Here is a 14,301-nt window from a genome sequence, read left to right on the forward strand (position 1 = left end):
TTTTTCTCTTGTATAACAAGTGCTTAGCAATGAAAACGAGGCTGAGAGGAATAAAGTCAATAAATAACCATTTTTCAGAGTCAAGATGTAAAGGATAAATCAGTAGCTCCGATAATCATGCCTATTTTTTGCATGGCCGTCCATCAGTGACCCCAGTGTCTGGACAGAATGCTAGGAAAGAAACAGTGATATTCTTTCCAGAAAGCTGGGATATGGATTGTCCACTTTACCACAAGCAAATCTGAGGTCCCTCCCTTAAAGACTCTCATAAGTTACATCATGTGTGGGGTCTGGGAGTCTGCACTGCTATTGAGTCTGTAGGTAATTTCATGTGCATCTGGGAGGCACCGCCTTATCCCTCTTTCCTGTCACACTCATCTTTAGGTAAGCAAGGCATTGGTAAACAGGCAAGAATGAGTTAGGTGATTCCACTGATCTGCTGGCTCCTGGCCCAAATTTGTTTCCCACTGGTCATTGGCTCTGTTGCTTCAGGAATTCTAAAACGATGCTGAAATGAATAGGTGATGATAAACTTCCACTCTCCCAGAGAGGGTCTCACACTTCACCTTTTTCTAATACTCGAGCTATTAGTATGTCAGAACATACAGGAGCCTCCCCACCCAACCCACTGCCTGTTGCCTTACAAACACTTTGCCCAATCAGGCTCTAAACTGTAGCTGCTACTTCTGACTTGTGCCAACACCTCCTTCCAGCAAAACTTACCTTCTTGGAAGTCAAAATCTGCATAGAAAAGATCGAAGTTCATAAATTTCTGGCTGGTTGCAATATTTTTCAGTGTATTGGAGAGTTGTTTTGCTCTCTGAATACAAAGGAAACAGGGAGAATTCTGTAAAGCCTACACTTCAGTGAGACAATTCAGGCAGAACAAAGAAATTGATAATCATCACCCTCACTCCAAGCCCTCAGCAGTGGGTTGCTCTGCACATTACAGTCTAGTCATGTACAAGTGGCTAACGAAGACACAAAACTGTTAAGATTCATTAGGAATAAATCAGTGAAAATTAAAGTAATAAGATACCACTTCTTTCCCACGGGATTGGCAAAGAAAAGATGAATAATCATGATAATACGTAATATTGCCACGGGAGAGGTGACTGAGAATGTCAATTCGTTTAAACTTTCCAGAGAGCAATTTGGAAATAGGGATCAAACCCTTAAACCTGGCATACACTTTGACCCAATAATTTTTCTAAGAATTTGTCTGAAGGAAATAGGGTATAGAAAAAAATATATACACACACAGGTTCATCACAATGCTATTTTTCATATTGAAGAATTGGAAACAACCTATATGTCCAACACTAAGGTGAGAAATAAATCATGGTATATTCATATATTGTATACTTTAAAATGATTATAAAATTATGATGTGGAGAATAACTTATGAATGTTAGAAGGCACAAAACAATATGTGTATTCTGATACTATGTAGGCAAAACCCCCAAAATATCTATGAAGGTAATATTGGAAAAACATACATACATATTGACTTTGGGTGGTGGGATTTGGGGTCATTTGTGTTGATATTCTTTGTGCTTTTTTACATTCTCCAAGTTTTTTTTAATTGAAATATACTTCTTTTGCAAAAAAAATCAGTAAATCTCTTACAAAGAGATTATTCACCATCAGTGAAAGAAGTGTATGAACCATGGATTCCATCAGAGAAGAGAGGAAGGCTATCAAGTACCTGGTCCTCATGTACCTTGGGAGAACACCAGTCATACATGGGCCTATCCTTGCTCACTTCTATTTCTACAAATACACCTAAGACCAGCTTCAAAAGGGGTGTATGTGTGTACATGCACGCACAAGAGAGGCAGGCACACACAGAGACAGTGACCGAGAGACACAGCAAGAGCCGAAGACCCAGAGCGAGGCAGAAAGAGAGAGACAGGGCACCCCACATTCTCTTGACTTCTCAAGAACCCTAGAAGTTGACATTTTTATTCATCAGCTTGGAGGCCATTGCCCTGCCCAAATCCTATTCCCAGCAGAAATGCTGCAGTAAACACCAGGAAGGAATAATCAAAGATGGCATCAAAAGACCTACTACAGTCCTACCTCTGAAGTGAGATTCCGGAGTGTCTTGTTGGAGGACATCCAGCTGTGGCAGGGGCTGACCTGAGAGTAAGAAAACACCACTTTGATGACAGAGGAACAAGGCCTGTAACAGGGAATGTGGCCTTGGAACAGGTCAGTGTGGGCTCACCTGGAGACAGTTCAGGAAAGAGTAGAAATGTGCATAGGTCACATCCTTATTCAGCTGACCTGGAAGACAGAGAGGTCTGGTGTGTTGTACATATTCAAATCTAGCAGCCAATGAAACACACTTGTGGGTGACCATGTCTCTCCTGCAGAAGGGGAGCACTGCCAGGGACCTCCCCCGATTTTTCATTCAGCATTGCTCTTGAAGAACACCTGTGCATTCTTTCTTTCTGAGCGCCCTACAAATTCAGACTGAGCTGGGGAGTGGCCCTAGGGACTTTACTCCCATCTCTATCTTCTGGAGTGACTAGGGCAGGCCCTGAAAGGCCTGACCTTATTTGGAACCTAGGTAGAAGGATACAAAGGTACCATACAGACTGAAACGCCACTGACAAAGGACTTGTGGAGTGGTGGCTTTCTCCTGGCAATGATATGAGATGCTAAGTTCCCCTGGGGCACAGGGGGCATTCAAGATGGTAATTGATCAAACCCTTCTTTTCAACTTTATGTAACCCAATTATCTGCCCAATTATCCCATGCTAAGGACCTGCCAGGACATTCTGTGTGTCTTAAGTTCTGACCATGCACTGTCCTGCAGTTTATTAGACTGAAAGCCTACAAAAGAGCTTGGGTGGCCATTGGATGGGAAAGGACAGTACATCATATCCCTTCACAGCCCAGTGCATACCTTATTTGAGCCCTAATTAGTAGATATACCCTACATTTATTTTTTGGTGCAGGTTAAAGAGGTACATAAGAATAAAAATGGGGGTGCCTGGCTAAGTCAGTGAGAAGAGCATGCAGTTCTTGACCTCAGGGTTGTGAGTTTGAACCCCACATTGGGTGTAGACATTACTAAAAGAAATAAAATAAAACTTAAAAAAAAAGAATGAAAGTGTTAAGTGCTATATGTGAGTTCATCCAGAGTCTTTTCAAACATCAATTACAGGCCCAGAATCTGTGGGGGTTATTTCTTCTCTCTCCCCACACACCACCCCTCTCTCCCCACCCCCACCTCCCAGCCTATCCACCCACAGAGGCAATTTGACTTTCATGCTGGGGCTGAGACACGAAACCCAGGCCCTCCCAGATCTCAGGGCTGAATAACTGATGTCTCATCCATTAACACTTCTCTCCCGCTTGAAAAAATAAAGGAAAATAATAGGACCTATCTCGGAGTGAAGAGAAAGATTGAAGGTGACGGAACACAGTCTTATTTTTCACTTATACCTCAGATCGGTTAGACTGAAAGATAGATTCAATTTTCTTGTCATAGAGGAAAAATATATTCTCTCTGTGTGGGTGAGTGAATCCAAGACTGGAAAACCACAGGCTTATTACCACCATTAAAGTCACAATGACACGCCAGGCCTCCTCTCTTCTCCAAAGGTGTCTGCATCTTCATATTTTAGATAAATCCCAAGCCACTGGCTTCTGTCTTTGCTTTCATTTTCTGCTCAACATGGAGCCCTGAGCTCCTGTCTTTCTCCAAGATCCTGCTTTCTACCACTGAGGCTTCTTTTCCTCTATTGTGTGTGTGTGTGTGTGTGTGTGTGTGTTGTAATTTGTCTTTGTGGGGGCACCTGGGTGGCTCAGTTGGTTAAGCTTCCGGCTCTTGATTCTGGCTCAGGTCATGATCTCAGGGTTTATGAGGTTGAGCCCTCTGTCACTGCAGAGCCTGCTGGAGATTCTCTCCCTCCCCTCCCCCACACTCTCACACACTCTCATTCTCACAATAAATAAACTTAAAAGAAAAAAAGTGTCATTTGCCTTTCTGTATGTGTTCCCATCTGTCTTAGCCTAGACAGCTGCAGCGACTGACACCCCCAATCTCCACTCCCCATTCTCTATCCTCTGTGTCCCAGTGACTTGGCTCTTGACCCCTGCTGGTACTACCTCTGAGTAGTAGTACTACCTCTGCAGTCTTCCCTCTGCCATCTTGTTTTTTGTTATTGTTGTTGTTGGGCTGGGGCTTTGTAATAAACCTTAGGTAGCTTAGCTGGGGCCCTGTCAACCTGCTTGGCCCTGATGAGTCCCCTCTCCCTGAGAAGTGGCCTCTCTCTCTTGCCCTTGTCCAATGGCTGAAGCCTTTTTAACCTGGGGGTGATGGCACCTAAGGCCTGACTATAAGTAAAGCTCTTGCACCTTCCCCTTTCCCACCTGGATTACTCTGCTATCCAGAGGGTCCAGAGATTGTCCTTCTCCTGGATATTGGGAACTCATCTGCTGACTCTCCTCGAGGGGTTAAGTCTTGACATAGCCTTGTTCCATCCTGGCTTACTCTTCCCTCCCTGCTGTCCTACTGCTGAGGTCCCAGCACACCTGAGCATGAGACCACAAGGTGTGTCTTTCTAGGTCTTCTCCCAATCCCTGTCCTTCCCCCCCCCCCATTTTCTTGCTTTTCTGGCACTAATTTTAATTAGACAAGTCAATATAGGAAAAATCCTTAGGTGAGTAGGTGGGTCTGTTGAATAGGATAAAGGCATTCTAGCTGTACTTGGGAGGTAACTGGGAAAGATGTAATGAGTTGGTTTCCCTTCTCTCTGGGATTTCTGCTGTGGAAGGTAGGGTGACTCTGGGCTGGCCATGTGGAAGGTCAGTTGGGAGTGCTTGTGATAGGCTTATGGTTTAAAGAAAGGGAAGCGGGGAAGTAGTTCTTTTCTCCACTTATTGGTGCTGTCCGTTCACTCTTTTTAGGTATTAGTTTTTATCTCTGTAATTTTAATGGTATTTTTGTAGATTGAGGAGCCTGGTATAAAGAGTGATCCTACCTACGTGTCATACCTATAAAGAGGCAGTGTCTGCAACATCCTGTTTAGAAAGTGAATCTGGTGAAGAAAGCTGGTCAAGAATGCCAGGACAGGGGCAAGAGGACTAGAATTATCAGGGCTGAGGAACTACCAGTGTGTGTGTGTGTGTGTGTGTGTGTGTGTGTGTAAGGGGTGGGGAGCCTGTGGACTGGCATCCAAAGATTAAAGGGCATGTTTTACCCCTACTGCCTAGAGTAGCAGCTTGTGTCTCAGTCATTTGTCAGTTCTTTAGGGCAGAGTCTTTGGCATTTACTCAATGCTGGGACCATAATTGAAATTTTAGGCACCATACCAACAAAGATCAGCTACACCTCCATGAAGTACCATCTGAATATATAAAACCTTAGTAAAACCACATGAAATCAGACAGGGAGTAAGCCAGTAATAAAACAAGAGGCATACTACAAGGTATTTTAGAATATATTAGGTTTCAAGTTTAAGAATAATTGGGACAAAATTAAGCTGTTGTTGATGTTTTGTGGCAGAGGTCTTTCAAGGAAGGCCTACTTGCAGGCTTATTTGTAGCCAGAAATCCTGAACTTTTTGATTATATAGTCTAATCCTTCAGGTAGCTCCCAGCCTATGACTTGTACCAGTGTCATTGACACAAGGTGATTTCACTGTCAGGATCTATATTGTATTTTCCCCAATGGAGTTTTCTTTTCTCTCTCTTTTGAGGACAAGGGCTCCATTTTAGTATCGTCTTTACCTCCAAAGCGCATAATAAGTATCTCCGACATATTTATGGAAAGATTGCCTTTCTCATAGACTGTGCCCGAGAGGACTTATCCCTGGTCAAACTTGAAAAGATCTATGTAAGTAGAATCCTAATGTGTGAGATTTACTTTCTGGTGATTCTTCAAAAAGCCTATGCATCTTGCTAGGAATTTTAATTGCTGGTAAGGATTGTGGGGCTGTCACAGACGTTGGCATTGAGGCATTGACTGGGTAGTGACTCAAATAGGGCTAAAAGATGCTAAGAGGGATTTATTACCCCCTTCTCCTTGGCAGGAGTGAGCTAGGAATCTATTCTTGCCCTAGGCCTCCATTACCTGCTGATCTGATGTTGTAGCATTGAAACTTTTCCTAGGTGAATGGTCAGGCTGAGTTCCTACCTGTCCTACTGAGGCAGCAGAGAATGTATCACTGACCCAGGGGTTCTCCTTGACCCCTTCTGCTTCCTGACAGCAGGCAGCCAGATGTAGGGTTTGAAATCATGAACTGTGAGATCACGACCTGAGCCGAAGTCAGAGACTTATCCGACTGAGCCACCTGTGCACCCCCTGACCTCTTTCTTGATCCTTAATGGGTGGCTACAGTCAAGTCTAGAGAGTATCCTCATCGTGTTTCTAGGCTCAAAGACAGAAGTAAATGGAACACCCTGTTTATTTGCCTACACAATCCTTAGCACTGTGCCCTGGGAATCAGACTTGGCATTTGACTATTGACTAAGATGAGACCGACTAAGATGAAACCTAGGCAGAGCAGCCAAACCCTGAGGCTGGCCCAGAATTAACCTGCTTTATTGCTGGCACATGTCTGGTGGGAGTAAAGGTCCAAAGATTAGATTTGAAGCCAGGGCAGAACTGGGACATAGGGTGATAGTCCTCCCCTCAAGCCTCTCATCTTATGTGAGTTATGTGCCAGCTCAAGGAGAAATGGGGAAGCTGGGTAAATCCCACCTACTTTCCTGGGCTGTCTAGGAAGGACACTGATGCTTCGTTGAGGAATTTATAATTTATTTCCCATGGCAACCAGGCAGCAGGGATAATTTAAGATATGAATAATAACTTAAAAACATTAAACAAATTTTAGAGGGTTTCAACTTTCTTCCTAATTGGATTTTTTCCCCCAAAACCAGGGTTGTTTATATATAACAAATTTGTTCTACCTTTTCCTTCTTCCTCTTTTGTACTGTGAAATGCTAGTGCCTGATTAGTGGCTGGAGAAAGGCCATTTGAGAACAGGGCAAAACCTAAATAAAACAGGGTTTTTCAACCTTGGCACTATTGACATTTTTAGTTGTGGGTGGTTTTCCTGTGCATTGTAGCATGTTTGGGAACATCCCTGGATTCTACTCTTTAGATGTTAGTAGCACACCCTCTCCAGTTGTGATAATGAGTAGGATGGGTAGGTTGTCCCTGGATGAGAACCACTGGCCTAGGGAATCCACCAAAGTGATTGATGAGTCCCCCAAGTCACCTTCTTTCCTTCCCTTGTTCCCTTCCAAATTGCATGGTGTCATTATTGCATACTGTGGTTGAGTGAAGTGAATTATGCATCATATATGAGACAATTTACGGAGTTGTCTAACCGGAGTTCATGGAAAGAAAATGGAATTTGAAGTCAGAAAACCCAAAGTCAAGTCACCGTTGATGTGATAGAGTAAATTGGAAGCACATCTCCCCTGCCTTCAACTCCTCTTCCCCAGGCATTTCTTAGTATGGGAGAAATCTAGGAATCTGAAAACATCTGTTAGGGGAACTGAAATTTTCAACCCCAATGACTCAAAGAGACATTCTAGGCCCAAATAGTTGTCCTTTGCATGTTCAAGGCAGCCCAGAATGGAGTTAAGCTCTCTGTGTAAACATGTTACTATCTCTAAGGGTCAGCGTGAAAGCTGTGGGAACAGAAGGAATATGTTTTCCTCGTTGGAGGCTGGACAGTGTTTTTCTTGGATGAAAATGACATTTGGGGCACACTTGATAATTGAAGAGCAAAATGACTTCAGTCTTATTGGTGGGAATTCTAGAAAATGGGTATTTATTGTCCGCCTGGTGATGTGACCAGACTCCCTTGACAAGTGGTTAGAGGGAAACTGCTCATTTTGTGTGTGAGGAGGGGTGGAACTTTCTGAGGGACGTGGTGGTAAGGGGTTGGCTTAAGCAAGGACTACAGGAGGAGGAGGAGGAGGAGGAGGAGAAGATACTGGAAAGATACAGAGAAGTTATTAATACAAGGGAAAGCTCTCCACCTCCACCCTCTAAGGTGGGCACTGAGGAAGGAATTTCAGGTTTTTCCCTTTAAATTGCTCATCTGACTCACTAGAAACTGCTTGGACCTCCAGAACACTTTAGTAGGAGTTGGTCTAAAGAGGAGGCTATGGCAATATCAGGGAAGGGGCAGACCTTTTAACGAGAGATTGGCACAGGCGTTGTTGACGTGGGGCTGAGGGGAGGGTACATAGGCCCCTTGTTGTAGGTGCCTGTCAGAGAGGACTGAGGCCAGCACTTCCCATCCCCCTTCCCTGCTTAATTTTCTCTAATAACACTTATCATCCTCTGACACGCTCCCACGGGAATATAAGCCTATTGGTTTTGATTACTATGTTCACTGTTAGTTATGCAGTGCCCAGAACAGTGCCTGGCACATAGTAAATATTTCTTGAAAGGACTTTCTCCCCCCAAACACCGAGAGAGCCCTGCTACACCCACGTTACATATACAATAAGCTATACAACATTTGGCAAGGTGCCTGCCTCTCTGAGCCTTAGGTTTTTCATCTATAAAATGGAATTAATGAAAACATCTTACAGGATTGTTTTAAGGATCAGCATGTCAGCCCTTCCTGATGTGAATTACTACTACTTTTACACTGTTTATAAAGCGTATGGATGCTAGAGATGCTATTGGAAGTTTCTGGAGATCTTTAAAGCGTTTTAGAGCCAAGGATTCCGAGTGAGTGTGGGAGCAGGAAGCAAGGCCGCTGGAAGATGTGGTGTGTAGAATTTTAACTGTCCACCAGAGTCCACAGAATTTGTTAGAATTCTGGCCACCAGGGGGCACTCACCATTGAGATTTGGAGAAATCCTTCTCTTCCACAAGAGCTTTATCTGCTTATTCTAGATTTCACTTTTTGTTAAAGGAGTTTCTTGATTTAAACTCTTATCTTTCAATTTGTCCTAATTCTACATTAAAGATTTCTGCCCTTTCTGACTTTGGATCCGGTTCTGCTCACCTTTAGATACTGACCTTTATATCCACACCTCAGGGCTCTTGCCCTTACCTGTTCTGACCTGTGCACTGTGGTGGCATTGTAGGTGTATTCCTATATGGTTCGGACCAGATATATTTGAACTATGTATAGCTAACATTGTTAGTTAGTAAACTATATATAACTAACATTGTTAGTTAGTACAATTAGTAAAAGTATCTTCAAACTAATACCGAGAGGATAATATCTGTTGTGCAAATTATCCCAGAGAAACGTTCCATTTGGTAAGCCGTATAAAATAACATGGCTGCCATTTGGCAGGTGGGAATTTAGATACTTCAGAGTCTTCATGACACTGGAGTATAATTTCTTAGGAGTAGTCATTTCTGGGACTGGGTCAGCTTTCCTGTTGGTGAAAGAAACAGAAAATATCTTAGTAGATAAGGATAAATGTGTACACATACATGATCCCCCCTGGCCTCCTCCCCATGCTCCATACATACAATGTAGTAGCTATTGGTGCTATTTGCAAAATACTTTGGGCTTCCTGACTCTCTTGTGGTTGGGTGGGCCATGTGACTGGTTTAGCCTATCAGACTGTGAGCAGAAGTGTCATACGTCACAGTTGGTGATATGAGAGCCTCTAAAATGCTCTTTGCCATGAGTCTGCACTATGTTCCATATAGCAGCTGCTTCACTAATCTGAGTCCTAGAATAGAGCCCCATGGTGATCCCTGGTGGACAGTGGAGTGTGAGTAAATGTTTTTTGCTTTACGCGACTAGGATTTGAGGCTGTTTGTTCCTGCAGCATGAGCTTACCTATCCTGACTGATATACACAGTTAATGGAATCATAGGAGTCTGGTATTATTATTTGTTTGACCCTTTGAATTCTGTAACTTTGTCTTTAAACTCTTCACATATATCACAGTTAGGAAAATACAACCTCTCTGAGAAACAAAATGACATTATGTATCCACACAACATCCTTCCTTTCTACATTGAATGTGAACATACACACATTTAGGAATATATCACGTTTGAATTAAGGTACTAACTTGCATTATCCTGGGAGTAGATTATAGAATTCTCTAAGATTTTCATCTACTCTTTAGGGTTAAAACTGCCTTTTGTTAACCTAAATGGAATAATAAGTTGTTTTCTATTTTGAGCCCTTAAAATTCCAAAGTTACATAATGATCTTATAGTGGTTTGAGTGGTGTCCCTCAGAATGTGATCTTATTTGGAAATAAGGTTTTTGCAGATATTAAGATGATGTCAAATTGCGTTAGAATGGGCCCTCAATCCAAAGACAAGTGTCTTTATAAGAAGAGAAGGTGTTACACAGACACACAGGGAAGAAGGCCATGTGAAGCTGGAAGCAGAGACTGGAATTATGTTGCCACAAAACACAAGGAAGGATTTTCCCTTAGACCCTTCAGAAAGAGCATGACCCTCCTGAGACCTTGATTTTGGACTTCTAGTCCCTAGAACTGTGAGAGTTGTTTGAAGTCACCCAGTTTGTGGTATTTTGTTATGGCATCCCTTGGGAACTTAACACAGATTCCAAACCAGGCAAAGGAAGTCTATTACTCACAGGCTGGACTCAAGGCATGAGTGACATGGAAGGAAGGGACTGAAAGAAGCCCCGGGTAGATCCACTTTAAAAACTTTTTTTTCTTTTTTAAGGTTTTAAGTAATCTCTCCACCCAAAGTGGGGCTTGTACTTACAACCTCCTGAGATCAAGAATCACAAGTCCTACCTACAGGGCCAGCCTGGCATCCTTCCACTGTTATCAGTTTTAAGGGAGCTTCTAAATGACATTGGAAATGGGGGCGCCTGGGTGGCGCAGTCGGTTAAACGTCCGACTTCAGCCAGGTCACGATCTCGCGGTCCGGGAGTTCGAGCCCCGCGTCAGGCTCTGGGCTGATGGCTCGGAGCCTGGAGCCTGTTTCCGATTCTGTGTCTCCCTCTCTCTCTGCCCCTCCCCCGTTCATGCTCTGTCTCTCTCTGTCCCAAAAATAAATAAACGTTGAAAAAAAAAAATTTAAATGACATTGGAAATGTACCAACATTTGAAGTTGGCTTAACTTTTGACCTTGAAATTTATAGTAACATTTCCACAAATGTGCAAAGATGTACATATAAGTATTGCAACATTGTGTGAAATAGTGTAAAGTTAGAAAATGCTAAAAAGCCTGGCTACATAAATTATAGTACACTCATGAAGTAGAATGGGATACAGCCAGTAAAAATAATGAAGTAACTAGATACAGGTGATGGTTATACAACACTTTGAATTACTAAATGCCACGGAATTGTTCACTTTAATTTAATTTTTTTTAAATTTGCATCCAAATTAGCATATAGTGCAACAATGATTTCAGGAGTAGATTACTTAATGCCCCTTACCAATTTAGCCCATCCCCCCTCCCACAACCCCCAGAATTGTTCACTTTAAAAAGGTTAATTTTATATTATGTAAATTTCACCTCAATAAAATAATTTTTTTTTAAATAATGAAGTAATCTGTAGGTGTTAGCATGGAAAAGTATTGTTGATTGAAAAGAACAAATTATAGAGTAGTAAGCATAATATTATTTCATTTCAATGAGCATTAATCAGTCTGTAAATTAGAATTTGCATAGACAAAATCTGGATGCAAATACGTTAAACTGTTTCCATTGGTTAGCTTGGAGCAAGGTGGTGGGGGTGGTTGGTAGGCAGTGATGTTGGGGAAACTCACTTCCTATGCCCTGTATTATTTGAACTTTTCATAACAGATGTTATTTTGTAATCAGAAAAATAACAACAATAAAACAGATTCTCATATTATTTTTATTCTTTCTAAAGTAAGGGGGGGGAACTGGACTCTACCTAAATTTTAATGGGAGGAGCAGAAAGCATTGTAATTTTACGTCATTCCCTCCCCCCCCCCTCCCCGCCCACCTAGTTCACTTAGTCAGATAAAATCACTTTCTAAATTGCTGCTATCCAGAAGGGACAGGTTGATCCTGGATGCGAGGTTCACTTTGGCTAATTTGTGACAAGCAATATATACCCATACAGAGGAAAAGGCAGAGAAAGTCTGATTTAGAAGTTGTGGGTAGGGTGTTAGTTGTGGATTATATACATGCTTCTACACTACATAACAGGTGTCTTAGACCCCCCCCCTCCCTCGCCAAATAAAAGAAAAAGAAAAGAAAAGAAAGAAGAAAGAAGGAAAGAAAACGTTGTCCTATTTTACCCTGGCATATAGAACAGACTGCTAAATTCATGTTTTTTTACCTTGGGAAAAAATATACTACTTTATGAGTAAAAATCTTCCTAATTTGCATATAAAGCTCTCATAAGGATTTGACAATAGGTTGCCTACCTACCAAGTGCAGAAGGCTGGGTAGGGGTTTTGGCTTGACTTGCATATGTGTAGAAGTGCTAGAAGGATCTCAGTTTGTGAAGGGGATTTAGGCTGCCTCGTGGGTTTGCTCAATGCAGGAGGACCCACCCAGAGTAACTGGTTTTATTTCACTGTGTGTGTTGAATGTGACAGTGAGGATGAAAGGGAAGCAAGCTGGGTGTCTATACCCTATGTTCAATCACCAGTAAGGGTACCACATACTGCTTATTAACTTTTGCCTTGGTACCTCAGTTTTGTTTTTTTGTTTTTTTGTTTTTTTCCTGCTGATACACTAGCACTTTGGCACGAAGCAATTATGCTGAGCTATGGCTCTCCACTCACATAAAGCCAAGATGAGTTAAGATGGAGAAAAGTCTCCCAAACTCCCTATTTAATGATTATTTTTTGGCTAGAGACACAGCCCTGATGATAGCAAAGAATCTGAGCTAATTTGTGCTCTTGCACCAGCACCCCATAACTGAACCAAGCATTACCCAAATGACTAATTACTCAGTGAAATCAAAATGGAAGCCTTGGTGTTGCTGATGGAACATTCTCCAGTCATCTTTGCTCCATCATGTACAGCACATTGATATGTGCATTGTCAATCAAACCCTTCAATGTGCATAGCAAAATTACCTGATTTTTAAAAAATTTTTCTTAATGTTTATTTATTTTTGAGAGGGGGGAGGGGGAGGGGCAGAGAGAGAGGGAGACAGAATCTGAAGCAGGCTCTAGGTTCTGAGCTGTCAGCACAGAGCCTGACGCAGGGCTCAAACCCACAAACTGTGAGATCATGACCTGTGCAGAAATCAGATGCTTAACAGACTGAGCCACCCAGGTGCCCCCAAATTAACTGATTCTTAAAAAAAATTTTTTTAAGTAAGCTCTAGGCCCAATGTGGGGCTTGAACTCATGACCCTAAAATCAAGAGTCACATATTCTACCCACTAAGCCAGATAGGGACCCCAAAATTAATGGATTCTCAGTTCAGGCAAGGGCACATGGGTCTAAGTGATAGGTGGTGGGTCACTTCTTCTGGATGCCATAGAAGGTGCCTTCTGACTCTGTCCCTGAAAAATCCTCAATGTCATTTTGGTCTGGGTACTGTTTCTCCTCTGGTGGTTTTTGAGGAGAATTAGCATTAGCGTTTTGGAGACCACAGTTCCAGTGGTTTGGGAAACATCTCTTAGGCCTTCTCTGATGTCCACCAAAGGTTGAATGGGCTGAACTGCAAGCGTCTAACCCTCTTCAACCCATGTTTTCTGGAGCCTGTGTGGGGTCCACTCTGCCAGCCTGGATTTGCCTGCACACCCCAGCGCCCTGCACCCCTTCTCACTCACGGATGAGCTCCTGCCAGTCACCCAGACGGAGAGGTGAGGGGTTAGGGGAGCTGAGCTCACAGAGGGAAAGCCTGGGACATGTGAGGCTTCCACCGGGGAAAATGATGAGAGAGCAGCCGGCGCCCTCGGCTGTGCTTTCAAAGGTCAGGAACACACGGCAGGGGAAAGACAAAGAGTCTCACCTCCTGGGTGGCTCAGAGCCTGTCCTTGTCCTAATGAATTGTGTCTGATCACGAAAATAAGCCCCGTGACTTGGGTGCAGGGCCGGCTGTGATCTTTTCATTACCCTGGCAGCTATTCCAGCCAGATTTCATCTGGCTGATGCCAGAGAGATGTGCCCCCTCCTAAGGATGAAGGCAAACAGCCTCTGTGGAAAATAGTTCCCAGAACCTGAGCGAAAGCCCAGAGGCTTGTCATGACTGAGTGCTCGGACCTCATGCACAGCTAGCATTTGAGCTTCTAAGCGGCCAGGCAATATAGTCAGCCCTTTCTGCAGGCCAGCCAGTTGTAATCACATCTCTGGCCTCGCACTCACCCCCCCCTCTAAGAGGCGTCTTGCCACAGACTGGGAAGGAGATGGGAACGCACTGGG

The 14,301-nt window shown here is 43.1% G+C and overlaps 1 protein-coding gene across 1 annotated transcript in view; it reads right to left on the bottom strand.

Moving 5' to 3' along the window:
- Window positions 1–14,301, bottom strand: part of AOAH (acyloxyacyl hydrolase) — a 174,391-nt gene that overhangs the window by 15,338 nt on the left and 144,752 nt on the right. Inside the window, 4 exon segments of the mRNA XM_030308229.1 lie at window positions 724–820; window positions 2,083–2,142; window positions 2,231–2,289; window positions 9,203–9,375. Of these exon segments, the coding sequence (XP_030164089.1) occupies window positions 724–820; window positions 2,083–2,142; window positions 2,231–2,289; window positions 9,203–9,375 (389 nt within the window).

This window comes from Lynx canadensis, chromosome A2, assembly GCF_007474595.2.
Source record: "Lynx canadensis isolate LIC74 chromosome A2, mLynCan4.pri.v2, whole genome shotgun sequence".
Classification (NCBI taxonomy): domain Eukaryota; kingdom Metazoa; phylum Chordata; class Mammalia; order Carnivora; family Felidae; genus Lynx; species Lynx canadensis.